Source organism: Thunnus thynnus, chromosome 3 (assembly GCF_963924715.1).
Source record: "Thunnus thynnus chromosome 3, fThuThy2.1, whole genome shotgun sequence".
NCBI lineage: Eukaryota > Metazoa > Chordata > Actinopteri > Scombriformes > Scombridae > Thunnus > Thunnus thynnus.
This window is the reverse complement of record NC_089519.1, coordinates 1793250-1814297: the sequence shown is the minus strand read 5'-3', so window position 1 is coordinate 1814297 and position 21048 is coordinate 1793250. Positions and strand designations below refer to the sequence as shown.

General features: G+C 39.8%; 1 protein-coding gene across 5 annotated transcripts in view; it reads right to left on the bottom strand.

The window, feature by feature from the left end:
* The window catches only part of rab11fip4b (RAB11 family interacting protein 4 (class II) b), a 57500-nt gene that overhangs the window by 2982 nt on the left and 33470 nt on the right, over positions 1 to 21048 (bottom strand). For 4 of the 5 annotated variants that reach the window (XM_067579800.1, XM_067579778.1, XM_067579815.1 and 1 more), the window contains 12 exons: positions 11600 to 11850; positions 10971 to 11147; positions 8876 to 9010; positions 6237 to 6272; positions 4877 to 4976; positions 4326 to 4429; positions 4071 to 4211; positions 3670 to 3751; positions 3119 to 3256; positions 2769 to 2927; positions 809 to 889; positions 209 to 352 (listed from right to left, as the gene is read on the bottom strand). In XM_067579800.1, the coding sequence (XP_067435901.1) occupies positions 209 to 352; positions 809 to 889; positions 2769 to 2927; positions 3119 to 3256; positions 3670 to 3751; positions 4071 to 4211; positions 4326 to 4429; positions 4877 to 4976; positions 6237 to 6272; positions 8876 to 9010; positions 10971 to 11147; positions 11600 to 11850 (1548 nt within the window). The remainder of the gene's footprint in view (positions 1 to 208; positions 353 to 808; positions 890 to 2768; positions 2928 to 3118; positions 3257 to 3669; positions 3752 to 4070; positions 4212 to 4325; positions 4430 to 4876; positions 4977 to 6236; positions 6273 to 8875; positions 9011 to 10970; positions 11148 to 11599; positions 11851 to 21048) is intronic. The other variant, XM_067579789.1, reaches the window with a different exon arrangement.

Here is a 21048-nt window from a genome sequence, read left to right as displayed (position 1 = left end):
GTCATGCTCTAACTATTCAATGTAGCTTGTCCAGATGAAATCCATTTAAAAAGCTTGTTAGATTGCAGATGAAAATCAACAAATGTTGTCACAGAGTGGCTCAAGAATAAAATATACTGGCCATGTTCTTTGTGATGAAGAGCAATAAGTAACTGAACAGCATTTCATTCTCTGTGTGTACATACAGCGCACATTGTCATGACTTTACCTGGTCTCTAGAGGCATTATCTATCTCAGCAGCCAGAGACTGGGCCTTGGTCTGTGTGGCGAACAGGTTCTTGGCTTCATATAGGCTGAGGCTGAGGATCTGACCGTTCAGCTCATCGTTCTGCTCCCTGAGCCGCTGGTTCTCCTAAAATACAGAATCAGGGTGGGATGTAGAGGAGAGTAGTGGGAGGAGAGAGAGATAAGTATCTGGACCACACAAGTGTATCAGTAATGATAATGCTTTTGAAAAAATGGCCACTACTCAAGCCTCACTCAACCCATACAACAAAACACTGCACTTGATGCCTCATCCAGAATCAAACACAGCAATGCAACATCTATTCTGGCAACACCTACAGGACGTAACATGGGTTATGAGTGTTACAGAACAAACTGCTCCCCTGCATTGTCTGGTGGGTTATGAAAGCTCCATGATGAAGTTGCCCTTGCGTGCCAACAAGAGGTGAGTTTGCTCTTCCCTTGTTCTATACTTTACCATTAGTAAGGGAATTGCAGCCCTGACCCCAGCTTGGGCAAGTTCACTCTACTCCATTGAGATTAGTGGTTAATCAGGAGGTCAAAGTCACAGAAGCAATTTTACCATCAGACCAGGACGGAGCAGCGCCCCAGACAACACCAGGTGCTGGATTTCAGGGGGAAGAAAGTCCTGGGACACAAATCGCTGGACACACATACACATACAGACATTTACAGAGGTGCACAGGCAGGCATGAGATAGTGAGTTCATCCTTGTCAAGGACGCCACAGGGAAGTATTCTCTCAGTCACAGCTTTCACCTACACAAATCTACATTATTCGTCCAAACCACAGACAATCAAATTGAATTGTTTGAAATCTAAAACTGCAGGAAGTAGCTGAGTTAATATAAAGAAAGATATACATATCTGCAGATTGAAGCTGGTATTAAACCATAATTATGATTCCTCTTCTTGTTTGCCTGCACTGGAAGTATAATTTCTGATGGTATCACTTACAACTCATGAGTATGAGTCAGACACAGCCTCCTATACAATTTCGAAGAGCATTAACACTTTTACTTGCCTTATCATAGAGGACATCTGAAACACACTATGCACTCCTTTATCTATGTTTACTTTGCACCAGGTCTGATTGGAAACAGTAACATGGCATTTTAGTTTCTAACTTTGGCGGCCAGATAGCCAGAGCCAAAATGTTATTTAAACTAAAGAACACCATTTTCAGAGTTTATACAGAAGATATATACGCTGCAGCTAGTACTCTCATAAATCATGATGTAGCTGGGTTTAGCTGCGCTGGACTCCATTACCAAACTATCAGTACATCATGTCAGGAACTGCTTTTAAAAAAGAATTTATGGGGGATGAGAGGAGATAATGTGATCGACCATGACTGTTACCACTGATAATGTATCATAATATATTCTGCCTAAATGCACCCTGTTTCAATGAGTGTCTGCAGCCACCACTGTATCAGCACTCAGTGGTGACAGTGGTGGCACCAAATGCCTCGATTTATGAAAGTATCATAATTAATGTTCCCGTACATAACGATACATAAACCAAATCCTCAGGATCAACTTTTTTAATAGCAAGGTAAAGTCAATGACTTCTGCATGAATAAACATAACTCAAGTTACATTTAGTATCATATGAACCCGTCTGAATCATTCTGCAAGCAAGAGCTTCAGACCTAGTTATAACATCAAAAAGACAAGTGTAAAACAAGTGTGTTTTTGTTCTGCAACTGTGCCATTGTTCTAAAAATCATTAAATTGCTTGTTTAACTACAAGGCTGTAATTTGGCCATTGTGTGTGAAATGATAATTCTTACAAATAATGCTGGGATTAACTGAATTTGCATTTATTATGATGATAACAAAATTGCAAGTTCCTGGGGGGACTGACAGGGAGTTAGAGTCTTACAGGAAGTAGCATGATGCTCAGTCAAACATGAGCATGATTTTTGAATGGTGAAAAATATATTTAAAAAAGATTATGATATGTAAAGTCAACCTGTAGGATCAATCAATAAAAAAAAAGTCCAATTGAAACAAAAAAAGAAGAAGAGTAATTTCTTCCATGTTTGAAATAAATAAAAACAGCAGCTTTCAGTGCATCATCCATGGTGAGTAATAAATATAATAAATATAGTGAGGAATTAAGTTCATACATCTTATGCAGCATTCACTCTGTAACTGTAATTATGGAGCTCATTTTGAGATTTTGCATCTCTGTGCATCTCGAACATTTCACTGCACCTGAGCCATTCCTTGAATGGGCATCATCTTACCACAACAACACAAATAAATCTGATTTGGTGTTATTACTGCCTCTGTGGAGACTAGCAGTTGTACAAACACCAGTAGATTTTAGAAAGATATACAACAACAGGCGCCATATTGCATCCCATTCTCTGAAATTTACCTTGTGTCATCTCTTCTATAACATTTTAAAGCACACTCACTGTAAAGGCATCCCTGAAAACCACTAGCTACAATACTTACTGAACTGACCATGCATGTAAATAAAGTATTAAGTAAGAGAGCCCTTTATCAGTACCTGCTTGAGCCTCTTGACCTCATGCTCCAGCTCCACCTCCCTGGTCCTGCTGTTGAAGTCTGACAGGCTAGAGGAAGAGCTGCGGCTGCGGCCAGGCCTCTCTGTCTCCAGCTTGAAGAGCTGTAAATGCTCCAGCTCTCGACGCAAGTCCTCTATCAGCTAGACAAGAGAAAGGACAGATGAGCAATGTTATATAATGTAAGTGCAGTATTTTGTAGGTGTAGGTATGTCAGCTGACATAACTGAAGTGAGGAAGAGAGGAGTGAAAGAGAAAGAGGTAACAGAGTGAGCAGTAGAACAAAAAAAACCCCTGATGTGTGTGTCTGATTGCATAAAAGAATCCCTCCCACCTCCTGCATGGCTTCCTTCTCTTTCTGGAACTGGTGTCTGTTCTGTCTCAGTTTGTCCATCATCTTCCTGTAGAGGTCCATCTCATCCTTCAGGCGCAAACTGGTGTCCTCCAGCTTGTCTGTCATCCTTTGCTTCTCCTGAGCATAATCAGACATATAAACACAGTTATAAATTGAAGTTTGTTTTGTTTTATTTCTGTTTCAAATGTCAAATCGGATAAGGAAACTCCACAAAGACACACACTATATCTACATACACACAGGTTTCCAAAAAAAGAAAAAAAAACCACGTCATCATGACTCTAAAGTTCCTCATTATTTTCATCTGCGTGGGCACACATGTTGATCGTAACTTGGCTATTTTGGAAGGGACAGCAGGACTGTGTTGACAAATGAACCGTGATATGGAAAATACAAAGGCCTCATATGTTAAAAAGAGAAACAGAACAGAACACCGGGTGAGTTCAGTGTAAAAATAAAGACAGAATAAAGGCAAACAAGATAAAAGGAAGCAAATATATACAGAAAAACAAAAAGTAAATATGGCTTACCTCATCCAGTTTCTCTGTTTGTGACTTCAGCCGGCTCATGTTAATGGACATCTGACTGTTGTCATCCTCCACCTGCTTCACTCTAAAAACATAAAATCGTTGCATGTCACTATATTTTTATATATAAGCTGAGTGTGCCCCACAGTCAGATGAGGCATCCACCATATGTATATATATACAGGTCCAGAGGCAACTGACTAACCTCCGCAGGAAGCATTTTACATTCTGCATTTTCTCTTAACAGGCAGACATGTTAATTCCATTACCAAGGTATTTAAGAGCAACGCAGTACGTCCGGTTCTCTTACATTAAAAAGCCCTCACCTAAACTTTATCTCATTTTGATAGAAATTAAAAACATGTCAAACTAATCAAATTGTTTGTCTTGTGTGTATTTCTCACCGGTTGGTCAGAAGCTCAATCTGTGTGTTTTTGTCTCTCTCCATCTTGCTGTAGGCCTCTCGGTGTCGTCTTATCTCCTCCTGCATATTTTGCTCTGCACGTGTCTCCTGGTCTTTCAGCTGCTCCTCCAGCTCATGAACCCTGCCATGATCAACAAATCACACAATTTATTTTTGATACAGTATAATAAGTGAGCTAGTCCAGTGAGATGCTTATTTATTACTTCTAAAATGAAACCCAGTTTTCCGACTGTACCTGTGTACTAGTTGTGTGTTGTCCTGCTTCAGCTTGGACTTGAGATCACTATTCATCAAAATCTCACTCTCGAGGTCTGCCACCTTCTTCTCCAGAAAACTCACCTGATTGAAACAGAAAATAATTTACTCAACGCTGTAAACTTGACTCAATGTGAAGATAAAGAGTTTAAAATGATGTTAGTTAGAAAACGATTGTGAATGTGACAATTTGTAATATACTTAAAAAAAAAACAATTTGTGTCTGTATTGACACTAGATAACAACATTTTTCACACTTTCCAAAACTAGTTATGCAGTGCACAAGGTTTCAAAGGCTATAAAATCATGACATTCATATACAGTGAGAGGAACGCTGACAGGGCTCATCATAAGAATTAGCACTATCAACTTCAATTTTGCATCCAACAGGAACATCCCTTCAAGGTGAGCAATATTTAATCTGAAATTTTCAGTAGTCACAAGAGCTTAGTTAAATAAAGGTCTGTTGACACAGATCAACATATGGACAAACAAACAGGACAACACAAACTGACACAAACACATTCTTACCTTCTCATTGAGGTCGATATCACAGGAGTCGATGCTGTCTCGGAAAAGGTCCTCCGTACTGCCGTTGCTGCTGCTCAAGTTGCTGTTGTGGAGCAGCTGCCTGCTCAGACACACAGAGACACAGCAGAGATGCACAAGCTTAAGAGGAGGAATCTGCTGGGAATAGATCCAGGTGGGAACCAGCTGGTTCTGAGTGTTTGCATATGTGAAACAAAGTGTCTCTGTCCTGCAGTGATGCTGCTGCAAGGTAGGACAGATGATACAGGACTATAAGCCCCACAGTGCCAAGCAGAGAAGCTGGTGCCAACTGCATTGAAATTAGAACAAACACTTTCTTACAGCAGCCTCACAAAGGCACCTACACAGGTGAGCTTATGTCTGTGACATGTGACACACATTCAAGTGTGACATTTATGCCATGATGTGACTACAGCTGCCTCCTCTTTCACTGATGGAATAACTTGACAACAGCAAGCTTTTGCTCCATTACTGAGATTAGTAATTTAGAAAGGAGAGGAGACAAATGAAAACAAGAGGAAACAGAAAGGAGAAACAGATAAAGAGAGCAATAAAGTGGAAGAAGTAATCAAAGCAGACAGAGAGGACAGTACTGGGAAGAAGGAGAGAGAGCCAAACCTTATATTGAATACATAGATCAGGCCTGACAGGCCATTTTCACTCTGTCACTATAACTCAGTTACTGTGGGTGAAAATAGGACAAAGGCCTAGATACAAAACAGTTCACCCAGTACAGACCAACAGGCCATGTAGATGGATATATGGTTGCCACTCAAAAAGCTGACGCTCAAACTCATTTTCTCAAGTCTGGAACAATAAAAACAGCACACCTGGTGACAAACATCCTGTATTTTCTCTGAATGACCTATTTGTAATGAACTGGTTGTTATGGTGGGTACAATGGAGGGACAGCTGAGTGATAAGGAAGCAGTAACTGCTAATTTCACTGTGTGTGTGTGTGTGTGTGTGCCTCTGTCAACAAATAGAGCAAACACGTGCTGTAAAAGATGTATAATGCACAAACACACAGAGCACAAGTTAGTGACCTTCCCTGAAACAAACACATACACACACATGCAAACACATTTGTCTTTCCATACTTGTGAGGACTGTAATTAACATAATGCATCCCCTCACTCACGCCTAACCTTTACCACCACAACTAAATGCTTAACCCCAACCCTTACACTAATCCTTACCTAAACATAATTATAATATTAACTTTAAAACCAATGTTTAACCTTTAAACAGTCCTTTCAAGTAGTGAGAACCAGCCAAAACGTCCTCACAAAGATAGAAAGACAAGCACACTTGAGCACACATATACAGGTGAGTGACCTACCTTCCAAAAGCGGTGCTGGAGATTTTTCTGTTGGGGCTGCAAAGGGAAAAACAAAATGACAAAATGACTTGATAAACGACAATTTAACGAGTGAATTGCCACGGATACGTCTAGACTTGCAGCTGAACAACGCGCTGCAACCGACTGCTGATGGCAATTAAGATTTGGGCTATTCAGTATGTCAGATATGTTGGAAAGAGGAAGAGAAAGAAATGCTGAAGGACCTGTCAGTGATAATACAATTTCAGTCCTGGTTCAGTGAGCGGGGTTTCTGTCAGCTCAGCAACTGTCTCAGGGGGACAAAAGCCGAAAGACTCTCTCAATCTCATGTGTCTGTCTGTGCCGGGCTTCCAAATGGATTAACAAAAATGAGCAAGCATACTGTAGAGTCAGGCAGATGAGAGTTCATGTAGACATAAAAAGGCTAAATTAATATAGCAGAATATACAAAATCAGGGCCGTACAGTACAATCTAGTCTGTTCAAATACAAAAATGATCACAGTTCTAACTTGTCCTAAATAATTTGGAAGTTGTAATCAGTCATGTCAAACACTATTTTCACTTCTTAAAAAGTCCAACATTGGAAATAATTTCCTTAGTTTTCTGATTAACAGTAACCAATAATATAGTTGTAAAAACTGTGAAGAAGCTCAAAATTGATTAACTATATTCAGAGCAGACAGTGAAGCAGTCAGAGAACCAAAAAATGAAATAATACTTTTTAAGTGGCTGGGTGGGACGATAGCAAGAGACTTCACAAAGAAAACACGGGGTGTCTGAAGGGCTGATATTCAAGGAGGATCCTCTCAGCGCTCAGTTAAAGCAAAGTTTTACAGATACTGTTTAATCCTGAGAGATAAAACTACTCCCCTGCAGCTGAATCTATCTCTTTGAAGAGGTCCAGAGGGCCAAACTGTACTGCAGAATTTATTCCAGCAGAATAAACTTTTAATCTATGAACTTTTGACTTGTCCTCTGTCTGAATAAAACAGATCACGTACACATGTATTATTGGATATATTGCATGTGCTCTTGTTTTATTTACCAGTGTGACTAAATAAACTCATTGAAAAGTTTCACCTTTAGAATTAATAGAGAGAGGACAACTCAGTCCTTGGAGAAGTAAAAGTACACATTTATCATCATTATGTCATGTTAAGCATTTGTATATCTTTTCATTTTGAGATCAGCTGAGTTTTTTTGTATCTTTTATTTGTGACGCATGTTTTTTTTGTTGTTTTTTTCTTTGCTTGAAAAGACTTTTGTTTACATTATATTTGACCAATTAGCATGAATACCACATACCGCATTGACTGTCTGAATGTATGTATGTATATGACCTATTTCCAAATGAACCAAACTCCACCCACTAATTTCACCCGTGCTTCAATGTGGCCAATTGAATTAAATTAATTGTGTGTAAAATAGCCTGACATGCACATGTAATCCTTTAAATACTGTACGCTACTTAGCAGCAAAAGCTCCTTCCTCTGTCCATTCTTTATCCATTTTGTTGTGCCAAAAATCCCTTTTTGGATCTTTATGGTGCTTTGTTTTACTTTTTAGACGTTTTCTGTCCACATGACCTGCTAAATCTGTTTATCCTTCTTATTCATCAAAATCCATTCCCGCCCTCATCCTATTCAAACTTCCTACTGTATGTGCTCACTCACCTCTAAGTCATTTCTCCCATCAATCTATTTTCATTTATTTTCATCACCCTCATTCATTATTCTTGCTCTTTTCCACTCTATAATCATGTCTTTCTGCCCCATTCTTTCTGCATTATTCATAAGGGGAAAGCATTGGTCTAGTTAAGAGAGCCATGTTGGATTATAGAGCCACTCCCCTATAGGGAGAAGTCCTGCAGAGTCAGCAGGTAAAAGAAGAAAAGATGACTCCACAATCCACACAACATTCAAGATCATTATTCAACAAAATGACTCTGTGTCTGCATGTGTGTGGGTGTTTGCAGGCAGACTGAACAGCTATTAATGGTCACCCTTGATTATGTTTCCAATAATAGGTTCCCTATTACAATGCCTGATGAGGTAAGTGCAGGAGTGCCAGCCTTATATAAGAATCAATTAGTGTTTGTGTATGTGTGGCTCTGTGTGTGTGTGTGAGTGTGTGCGTGTAAATGATGATGTGCTTGTTCATGCATGAAACAGGGGGAGGAACATTTTTCACGCCTCTGTAACAATATTGCGTCAATCTTGATGATGAATTATAATCAAAAAACAGCCCCTGAGTCAGCCTCACTAGTCCAATGTGAGCAGACCAATACACTTCAAAGCCCTTTATGTGTATCTTAAACACACAACAGCATGATGTATAGTTCTTGTCATGTATAATTATTATGTTATTGTCTTTCAATGTACCATGGTTGTGTCTAAAATCACCTGCCAGTAGAAGTAACACAGAAATAGTTGTACATGTACAGTAGAGTTACTATTAAGTTCAATTTAAATAAAACTAGCAGTAAGAAACAGGTGTATGGTGGTCAGCAGAACAAGTTTTGAGGGCAGGAAAGGAATGAAATCTATTTCAAATTGAAGTATTTCTTGGCTTGTAAAGTTGCTGTGTGTACTAGTAACTGTGATGTGTGTGTTGTGTTTGTACCAAATGTGTGTCCTACCTGTTAGCCTTGAGGTTTTTGAGGCGAGCCTCCAGGTCATTCAGCAGGTTGACCTTTTTGCTGCACTGAGAGCAGTAGACATCCATCAGTTCACCGGTATAATGCTGACGCACCTTACGAGGAGTCTGGCCCGCACTGTAAACACACACACACACATCAAGTACAGAAATTAAGTTGGCATCTGATATGATTTGATTACAAGTGCATTTGTGAACATGAGTACGTAAAGAAGAAAAAACCATGTGCCAAGACATCTGGAGAATTGAGAAGGAGAGAGGGCGAGAAAGAGAAACATTTCTGACCATCTATGACACTACATTTAATGCACGGCAATAAAACGATGGCCTCAATACCACAACAGTTTCCAAAATAAAGAAAAGCCATATTGTGTTATCACTTTCAAGGTTCGACCTCCCTGATTTTGCATCAGTTTCTATTAACTCCCCCAAATCTTATTATTTTCTCCAGGATGTCTGTTGAAGCTTTGAAAGTGAACACAGTTGAGTTTTAGACTTCAAACCTCAACCTTAAAACCTTCCTCTCGGCTCAACAATCAGTAAAATGCTTGGTTTAGGAGGCACTTCACCAAAATTAGTGAATGTACCTTCAACCTACTTTGTACTGTAGTTATTTAAACTTCTCTCCCATGCTGACTTGTCTAAGACTTCTTGTAAATCCAGGCCTCATTTTGAATTTAAATCTCCATGCCAACTCCATTTGAGTTTTGTCTGCTTGGTATGCGTGGAAGGAGCATGAAGCAGTATTGCCAGTCTATCAGCCGGGAGACTTAATCCCATTAAACACAGGACTTTGATGAATATTAATATGGCCTTAAGGGCAAAAGCTCCTAAGCTACACTTCTACAGTCAAGACTCAGAATAATATGAGTCAGGTAATGAATCTGGAGCTTGCAGAGTGGAGCCTTAAGTGCATAAAATGAAAGAGAGTTGAAGCTACTGAAACTGGTCAGTGTTGCATATATTTTGCTTCATCATGACTTTACCTTTGAGAAACAGCACAGACACCTACAAACACCAGTAGCACAATGGTACCCAACTCTGGGACTGTGGAATATTTGCTACTAATCTGGGAGGACAGTTAATTACATATATTTAATTATATATATATATATATATATATATATATAAAACTTCATAGGCTAATGAAGGTTATTGAAGGTAATTGCATTGACCTTGTGGTCTGTTAATACTTTTTCCACTCCACTCCCTGTCACATCCAAAACAACAGGACACTTATTTTAAAGTAGGTCATCAGTACACAAGGTAATCAATCCGTCATCACCCACTCAGCTACTCAATTAGCATGTGCGGTGTTCCTATTACTGTTGAAACAAGCTGAGGTAAATTTAGGTAAAGAGCAAAAACATTAGGCTGTATTTAGACCAAATCAGGAGGTGCAGCACACCTCTGCAGGGTTGAGTGGAGGTGTGTCGGGGTGTGGGTGTGTTTATTTGTGCTCTAGAACATAACCATAGTGAAACAATCAGAAAATAATGTTTTATTGATCTGATTCATCAGCTTTCTCACCACCAGTGCTCCTTCTCTTCATTCACTCTCTAGCTCACTCAACCACAGCTGCTCTCTCTCTCTCTCGCTAGCGCTCTCAGCTGCTCTCTCTCTTTTTCTCTCGTCTTTTTTAAAATGAGTCGGGAAGCCGACAGCAAAGTCTAACTTTACTTTAAACGTTATCAAATGATGAGAAATGTCCTCTCCTCCTCCTAGTAATATCTTTGTACTCCCTCATGGCAGGATTTTACAGCTCTGATCAGTCTGAGCCACCCAGACCCTCATAAATGTAGGATAGTCTAAACAAAAGCCCGACTAGACTATATTGGGTAAAAAATATCTATTTTTCTTTTCTTTCTGTCAAGGCTTATCTTTTATTTCATACATTATTGATTCTTTTATGATGTTGAGGTCATCATTATTTCAGGTGAGGTGGCTTAAAATACACTGTAGAAACTCCTGATATAACAGTTTCTTTTAAAAATGATCATAGGCTCAAATGAGTATCATTTTAAATAGTTCAAAAGTGTTGCCAACACAATACTGACGTTTGGTACCAAAATTCTTACCTTGAGGGAACAGATGAGCCGAGGTCAGAGTACCCGTTGGTACGAGTCTCGTCGTCTGGACTGGGGCTGCTTGGAGTGTAGTCTGGTTCTTCCCCTTCTCCGTAGTCCTCAAACTGCTCCTCGTTGAGAGAAGCCGAGGATAGGTCAGAGGTCACTGAGATGCTAGTCTGTCCACACCTGTCCATACCAGGAAAAATATGGAGATGTTGGTTTAATACTTATTATGCAGTAGTCACTCTGTGATCGTCATCTTCATTTTTGAGTGGTGAATTAAAACGCAGGCACTTAATGATGACGTGATTATAAAAGTAGCTTCCCATTATATACTTTTATTAGGTTTTAGAGAACACATCTGCCCCAAAATATCACTTATAGATACAAGACAGCTGACAGTGGTTGTAGGACTTGACTTCAAAGTAATGTATCTTTATTTTTAGTCTAACAGAGAAAAGAGAAGTGAAGACAAATGATGCTGAATAGAAACTATACAGATAAATGGTTGTGAAACAGACAAGACAGGAAGGTCTCTACCGTACGTAGCACAGGAATAAAGAATGTGCACTGGAGATTTAAAGACAGTGAGACAGACTTAAAAAACAGAAGTAACAAAAGACGGCAGCAGTTCTTACTTCTCCCCGGGGAAGAAGAGATCCCCCAGTGCGTCTTCCTTGTCCCCTGGTCTGGTCAGTCCCTCTGAGGTGTCTGACCCTTGTGTGCTCTCCACAGCGCTGTCTCTGTCTGATTCCCTCTCCCTGCCCTCGTCTGCCACCTCCTCCTCAGGCTCCTCCACCTCTTCGGGGAACAGCTGGCACTCAGGGACTGGGTCAGGATAGGCCCGCGTGCACATGATGACCGGACAAACCCGCTCCTCCTCACCACCCTGGACAATGATGGGATGAGAGGCAAAGAAGAGAGGAGGAGGAGGGAGAGAAAGAAAGAGTATATGATGAGTTAAACAAATTACAGACACTGACCCATAAAAAAAGAAACATTTCTTCTTAGCCAAACTCAGTGTTAACACTGTAACTACAAAGTACTTCCAGAAACTGGATTACTCCATTAGTAAATTCCATTATTGTGGGAATGGTCTACAGTTTACACACAAGGGGTCTGAGGGTTATAAGGGTGAAAGGGCAACTGGTCAAAGGTCACGTGTCCCGCTCCATCTAGTTGCACTCGTCAACAGCTCAAATGTGGTACAAGAACAAGGCCTTATCTATCAACATGACTGAACAGCTGAAACACACATCAGCATGAAGGAGAGAGGCAGGTGAGACAGAGAGAGAGAGAGAGAGAGAGAGCAGTGATATATTGGGTATGAGTGAGTAAAACAATCAAAAAAGTGGAGAGGGAGAGCAGTAGTAATGGAAGAGGGTACAGATGGAGAGGAGGAAAAAGGGAAAAAATAGAATAAAACAACCGGTGAAAAAAAGGGAAAAGAGTGCACCAGCAACAAAGCCTGAAACGAATGAAAAGGAATTAGTAATATAGCGTGTATGAGGGTGAGATTAGAGGAGAGTGTCAGAGCTGTTCAGAAAGAAGAAAGATAACAAGGTAGCATGAGGACAGGCAGGTTGATATTACACAACAATACAGACTAATATAAATTCAGACTGTCAGCCTCTGTTGCTCTCTCTCTCACTCACAACTCTGACTTAGCATCTTTCTAAGCTACACTGGTGTAGACAGCTTCAACAGCTAATATTCAATGCCGTGCCTAAACAACCATGCACACATGTCATCAATACGCCCGCAACTAGCAATTATTTCCATTATCAATTAGTCTTATGATTATTCTCACAATGAATCGATTAATTGTTTGGTCTGTAACATGTCAGAAAACAGTGAAGAAGGCCCATCACAATCTCCATAAATTTAGGATGATGTCTTTAGGTATTATTTTGTCTGATTAATCTAAAAAGAAAACAAAGATTATCAATTTATTATCACATAAGACAAAGAAAAGCAAGAAATCCTCACACTGGAAATGCTGGAACCAGACGAAGTTTGAAGTTTTTGCTTTAAAAATTACTTTAAAAAATTAATCGATTATCAAAATAGTTAAATTGATTGTTTCAGCTCTAGGCATGATCAACACAATCTACACGACTAAATTAAAAGGTACCCTTTAGACACAGGCACCGAGGCTCTGTACTGCTACAAAGAGCCGACATGAGGTCTGTGGCTAGAGAACAAAACAAAGGATAAAGGTCTCTTTTGCATTCCTTAGACCAGCCTCCTTATTTCCCTGCAGCAGAGAAAGAAACACAGTGTGAGGCAAGGAAATAGGCAGCACCCCCCTCTGTACTCCACCCCCACAGTTAAAAACAACTGAACAAGCTAAGACGACGGGAAAGCTTGACACCTGTTGAGTTTGTTATGTGGAAGGAAGATAGAGGACGGTTTTCATACGTAGTGCTGCTACTTCACATCATGCAGACAATGATTGTTAGAGCTTGTCAAACTATAGGGCCATCGTCACAAAATACCCTCATTATAACATTTAGGTTAAACTTCCTGAGTTATTAATACCTTCATTTTCAATAACTATACTATATTATGACTATGCTACACTAATACAATATGCCTACTAAAGGCTGCAGACTGCTCATTTCAAAGCATTAAAACTGCTTTATTTTCTTCTGTTCAGGTGAATGTGTGTCAGGATCCTTTCATTCACTCAGGCGTCCTTGCAGAAAAATAGAAACAACACATGTTGAGCAGTCAGTCAAGTACCATTTTCAGGAGAACAGAAGCACATGTGCCATCATTTAGGCTGCCAATTAAAGCCTCTCTGACAGTTCTTGTTTCGGGCAAAGACACCGACGGACATTAACATTTCACTGTGTGTGTGTGTGTTTTGAACCAGAAGCGCTTTGGACTCTGACAGCCACTCTCATTTTGCTCTGACGAGAATAGTAAGAAAAGGGATGATGTGTGTGTGTGTGTGTGTGTGTGTGTGTGTGCAGTATGCCTCCTCCCGTACCAGCAGAACAGCCCAGGGGCTGTAACTGCCAAAACATGAGTCTACAGAGTGTTTTGAGTTGCTAGATTCCCCAGAGCAGAAACACAGCTAAGCTGCCAAACTGCATCCAACCTGCCAATGGCTCTGAACTGACGACGCCAAGATCTGCTGTGCTTTTAAGAAGAAGAGGAAGAAGACAAAGAAAATGAAGAAGAGGAAGAAGAAGTACTTTATTGATCCCTGTGGGGAAATTGATCCTCTGTATTTGACCCATCCTATACACACAAAAGGAGCAGCGGGCAGCCGCAGTGCAGTGCCTGTGGGCAAAATCCGGTTCCTTTCTTTGTTTTTTATGCCATTGCCAGTGGTCAGGGGCACTGACAGGAGTATCAACCCTAACATATAGTACATGCAGCCTAAAGCCTGACATGCCTTCACATCCCCTTTGACCAAAGGATTTTTCTATGGCCATTACATTTTTGGTTCTTTTTTTGATGATTCACAGTATCAACAGGAGTCTGAAGCCTCTCTTCATGTTATTTACGACAGTATACTGTACTAGCTTTGCACACTCCTGTCTTTAATTAGCATTTTTAAAAATACAATTAAATCATGTTTGATCCAGTTTTTCTTTAAAACACCAACACCAGAACACCGTTCAATACTTGTGATGCTTTTAGCCATAACTTATACCAAACGTCAGCATTTATGACGTATGCTGCATCATGCCAAAGGGCCCAAATGCATAACAGAACATAGTGATGAAAGAGCATCTGTACAGTTCTGTGTATTGATCCACGTTCATGTTCATGGATTGCCTTTTTCAGACGTAAAAAATGAAAAAAAAAAAACCCGACAAAGCTTTATATCATTACTTGCAGTTGAAATAAAATAGCAAAAAGATTTTTTCTGATCTCTCCGTGAGCCTGTTGCTGCAGGGTTTGACCTAGTTAAAATACAGACATCCCTACCCTGCTCTTCTTCCCATTCTCCCAGGTGAGACTAATGTCAGAGAGGGAAAAGATGGAAAGATGAAGAAGACAAGGAGAAAGAATCATTCTCCCTCAATTCAAGTGTACTGTATATATGAATGATCTCTGTCCACCTACTCACTTAGACAAGCAATCAGTGATGCTAAATTACCAACACATGACAACATCTCATCCATCACACATCATGTGTGGCTGTAACCTGACGCGCCAGATGGTTTGTAGCACAGAACCATCTGAGAAGTCGTCCTTGGAAACTGGAAAAGGGCACGCACTTTCAAAAAGAGAGTTGGCAGGTGATTGGATAAACCGTCTATCACTGTCTATTACGGGCTAACTTCTCGCTGTCATCAAACCTTAACTATACACCATTCCTCATGGGATGCTGATTGGTCCAAACCACTTTTCGTTCACCCACAAGCGCATAACTTGAAGCCTGACAAGATGGATTCTCTTCAAACTTTCCCTGGAAAAATACAGGTCAGACACCTATAGTATACACACAGACACATACACTTGAAGATTGACAGCCAAGATTTTGCGAGGTAGAAAAACAGTTGTTCAGCATGAATGGTTATGTATGAGACAAACACAGGCAGGCTGTCAGGGAAGGTGGATGAGTGAATATGAATGGCGTATGTATTATTTACATCCATTGCAGCTGCGACAGAAACGTAAGAAGTGAGGAGTAAAGAGAGAAGGTGTGGGTACACTTGTCACTTCTCTCAGATTAGCAGAAGAAAGACCACCGCACGTCAACTGGAGAGAAATATATGGAAAGTGAAAAAGACAAGAGGCAACTGAAACCAACTTAAAAAACAACAAGCACCACTAACCAAAGAATATGCTTCCAATACCTAATTGGTAATTAATACCACATACAACTTTTTGAAGTAATTGGATAATAATTATGTCAAGCTCGGCAACAACATTCATTTTTCAGCAGTGCATAGATGAAAATGTACGTAAGGAAAGATGACTACTGTTAACACTGTGTTGACACAGTTCTGGGACTCAAAATGTTGCGTAATGTATTTGTCATTCTACAGCTGTTGAGCAACGCCCTGAGGTTACAGTACAAAAACTGTAAAATGTCAATAACATTACCGTATTGATATTACTGCTTCAATATTTGTTGCTAAGGAGACAAACAGGCAGTATTCTCACATTGCATAATAAAGTGTGTGTTTGTGTAACCGAAACTTGGAGCAAAACAGGTGAGTGGGAGAGAAACCGAAAGTTTATCTCCAGTCCTCCTACCCAGATTCAATACAATGCTATTTTATTTCCTCTGATGTGACCTGTAGTCAAATCGTGAACCCATCCAAATTCTTGATGCAAATTCATCATGGACATAAATATAACAGAGGTGCATCAGTATTCTTAGGAAGTCAAATTGACTTGTTATTGGTAGGAAACTGAGAGTAGATGGACTAACAGAGTTTTATCATTCTGGTCTAACAATAACATTAATGATGGCCACATGTTATTGGTAACAACTGTGCTTTTATTGCTTTCAGCTGTGTGACCATTGAGTCTAAACTATGGTCTTGGTTTAAATTTGACATGTTTCTAACTGACATTGACGTTGCATTGTACTGTTTGTTGTTGTGCTGTTGTATGTTTTTTGTCGGGGACGACAGATGCAAACTTCAAGCTAACTCTGGTGCAGCACATCTTCAATGTTTCAAACTGCACACTGTCCCGGTCAATAAATCAATCAATCAATGAAAAGTCAAAAGGTCTGTCTTAATCATCTTTAGTTCAACAAGTTAAAGAAAATCATTTCTTTCTCTTCTGTGTCTGACAGTTTCCCCTTTTTACTATTTTCACAGAGTCAGTAACTATCCCACAGAGCCGAGACCATATACTCTTGTACACAATAAAAGCTTTACACACACGCATACACAAGAGAGTGACAAGCGGAGTGATTGGAACTAATTACTAAAAGGCCAATTAACTTACGGTTAGTGTTCAATCTCTGAGCTATCAAAGGCCCAAACTCTATCAAGTTGAACAACAACATTTCTGGAGCCGCCATTAAAGAGATAGACTCTCCATCCACCTCTCCTCACAGCCTCTTAGTTTATGCTGAGTGCTGAGGGTCAATACCATTTTAGTGCTGAACAAATCATTAATCTGCCCTCCTGGCACAGCGGAGAATTATGTGGATGACCATGCATTTCAAGACGTATTGATCAGAATGTAATAGGAGGGAGAAAAGGGCTTTGAACTTGCCAGACTATGACTGGACACCAGCCAGTACAGTGAGATGTCCACACGTGTGTTCAAATTCACTTTCACTCATTTATCGTCAACTTGTTTTTTTGGAATATTTACTGAATCATATAAAAGTATCTCATCATGTAATAGGTGTTCATAGAAGGCAGGAGATTTCAGACAAACTAATGATCTGCCTTAGAAATGTAGGAAATCACATTTTTAAGCGTCACCATTTAAAAGAGCTTTAACACTCTTAAAAAGCTTTCAGATGATCTCTTTTGAGGAGTGCCCTCCAACAATATTTAGGGAACATTTTTGTGGTGTGTCATTAGAAATTAACAGCATTATGTAGCTTATAAGCTTTTAAAAAGTGTTGCATACTTGTCATATAGCTAGTTAGACAGTAATCACCTTGTTGCTAAAGAATAAAGCCAAACAAATGTTAGAGAAGACAATACAGAGACAGAGTGCTACAGCAGAGTGTGTGGGTGGGATTGGATGAGCAGACACATGAACTGACATCGACTGGATCGATCCACACTGACGAAGCTTTGATTTAGTGTGAGTCAGCAGTAAAGGGACGAGAGGATGAGCAGAGGAGCGAGAGACACGTTGATAAAGGGGATGGATGGACGATGGAGAGAAAAAAGAAAGAAGGAGAGGAGGATTGAGGAAGGAAAGCTGGAGAGAGAGAGAGAGAGAGGAGGGCGGCACTGAAATAGCAGACGGAGAGCAGCAGAATCTCTCTGCTCGTCTTTGTCAGACTGAGCTACGGAGATAAGAGGCATTTCTCTGCAGAGGCTTTTTCTTCATCTCTCTCTTTCTCTTTGTTCATCTCTCTCTCTCTCCTCTTCCCTCCATTCCTCTCAGTCATGAGCTCCTCAAGAGCTGCCACCACAAAAATATTCACCTTCATTAAATGAATCGTTTAATGCTTTTTTTTTTTTGCTTTGATATTCGGCAATTTCACTCAGCAAAGGCGGCTTCTGTCATGTCAGATCCCCACAGCTGGTACAAGAAGCTCCGGGACAGGAGGGTATAAACGGCTTTAAAGATTCACAGATATGTTACACTAAAGCTGAAATAACTAGTTGATCATAGTCAACCAAACATTTGTTGGTTCCAGCTTCACAAATGTGAAGATTTGCTGCTTTTATTTGTCTTACATGATATTAAACTGAATGTTTTTGAGTTACTGTTTGGACGAAACAGTTGAAGACGTCCTTTTTGTTTTGTTATTTTTCACTATTTTCTGACATTTCATACACAAAATGAAAATAACCAGCAGATTAATTGATGATGAAAATCATTAGTCACAGCTCTAATATACATATATTACTATTAAACATAATTAATCTGCTGAATAATGATTATATTCACATCTACATCAATTATTTTCAGTATCACTTTCGCGACATACCATGACGGGAACATAAACAGTCATTATTTAGTGTGTATGTATCTGCCTGTGTGTGTGTGTGTGTGTGTGTATTAATCAGCTCATACGGTAAGCAAAACTCTTCCTACGCACTCACACACTCACTCATTACACTGAGGGGAAGTTATGACTCATGACTTCGCACTATGAGGACCTTGAGTTTCGGCAAATGAGAAACACACACACATGCCCGAGTGACATAAAAAAAAAACAAAACACCTGAGACCTGAGAAATCCTCCCTGCTCATTCGTCTTCATCAAAACATTGACACAAGGAAGGTTTTTCTTAACAATACAACTCTATCTGCACAGGTCACACACAAACACACACTTGTTTCCACCTGAGTCCCGATGAGAACAGGTAGCTGCTTGGATTACCAGGAATGTTGCTCTGGACAAAGGACAGTGTAGGGAGGGACTGGACTATTCTCAATGAAACACACAGGAAACTTCAAGATGTGTGACAGTGTTTGTGTTTACTCTTGTATTTCTGAAGCAAATGTCCTTGAAAAAGTAGAAAGACGAGAGGAAAGAACTACATCATGTTGGGGATAGTTTAGAGAATAAATGAACATTCAGATTAGGTTTTATGAGCTGAGTAAAGGGTTAAAACCAGACAGGCAGAGGTGACAGTTCAGTTTAGCTGTTAGGGAACAGTGTGTCAATCCAGATGTTGTTATGAGTGTGTGTAGGTGTGTGTACAGGCCCGTTATAAACAAGAAAAACTTGAAATTCATCTTATGATTCAGAGTTATTTAAGTGTTCTGTTACATTGTTTGTTTGTTTGTGTGTGGACTGTATCTTTAATTACAAAGACACAATCCTTGAGAGCGTGACAGAACAATTTAGCTTATTAATTGTAGATTACAATTACTGGTGCACAACAAACAGTGAATGCTCTACATGAGCAAGTGTGACTATCAGTGTGTCTCAATGTGTGACATTAACGAAAAGGCACAATCCAGTTGAAATGTTTAACCAAGTGTTTTACTGTCTTATCTGTGCATCTGTGCATGTTAACAATCCTTGAGAGTGGCGTCTACTGCAGAAACACACAAGGAAGCTTAATATATGTGTGTCTCACAAAAATCCAAGTGTGGGTTGATCAGTATTAGTGTCATATTGAAGAGTAATTAAGAGGAGCTCATGCCAAGTAAGCAGGTGTGCGTGTGTGTGCGCGCGCCTCCAGGAAGCAACCACCTGTTTTAAACTCTTAAATGTTTGACAACTGCTCATGGAACGGAACAAGGAAGTCAACATTAACATCGAAAGTCAAACTAAAGCCATGAGTCTGTTTTGTTTTTTAGTCCTCTAACACTATAACAGCTGTGTAATAAATGAACCAATTAATTTAACCTAATAAAACATCAGATAATAGTGAAACATGCTCCTCACGATTTCCTGCAACTACATGTAAATTCAATTTGTCAGTCGACTAATTAAATCATGTCAGTGCCTCAATCTTCTGATTTTGCATTTGTGATGTGGTTCAGTCATGTTCCCTTGAATTACGGATTACAAGAGGAGAAGTTATATTTACCTTGAAGGAGAAGCACAACACCCTGACTCATAAGTAGCTGCACAAACACTTGACAACTCTCTGTCTCGTTCATTGTTCCAAGTCTGTTGTGTGTGAAGTTTGTTGTGTCTGGCGTGCTGATTGTCCTTTCTGTGTCCTCAAATGCATGTTCAATAAGAAGCTGTTTTTTCTTTAACAAAGTGCATTGTCTTTCTTTACGCGTCAGCCCTCTTGCTGCTGCTCTCTTGAATGGGGGCATTTCAGTGTCATTAGTGGCAGACCCTCAGCAGGTGGTCGAGCCCCGGCATCTTTTCAGCTGTTGCATGTGAATTTTGTCAGTTAAATTTTTGTATTTTGTGCTGCAAAAACCCTTTTTAAAACATTTCCCAACAGGGAAACAACCAACAAGTTTAATGTCAATATTTAGCTTTAAAACTACAGTACATTAAATCAATGACTAAGAACTTGTGAATGTTTCAGAATGATTCTTTGTTTTGTCTTGAGATTATTGTTTGCTCACTCTTGTGTTAGAGAGTACAGAAGAGATCATGAAATAGGAGTGTCTGTTTTAACTGCTGCAGATTAGCTTCCATTCATCCAGTCCAGCTCAGTACTGTACTGCATGTTAATCTAGTTATTCTAGTCCTGGTGTACACACTGTGCACAGTCTAACACGCCTGGATGAATGGCGGTCTTGTTTAAGGAAACAAGACAACAAGTTACTGCAAAATTCAAAATGCTACAACAAAAATGCCCACAAGCTAAATGTGTAAAGAGAAAAAACAAATGTCTTCCAGGAATAAACTGAGCCAGAGACAAACAACAGAGAACGTCCTGCTCGGCTGAAGAAGAGTTAATCTCATTATGTAATGTCCAGTGACAGACCAGGAGTATTCAAAACGACTACAGAGTCTGATGTCACGTTGCTATTGAGATTCCTACAG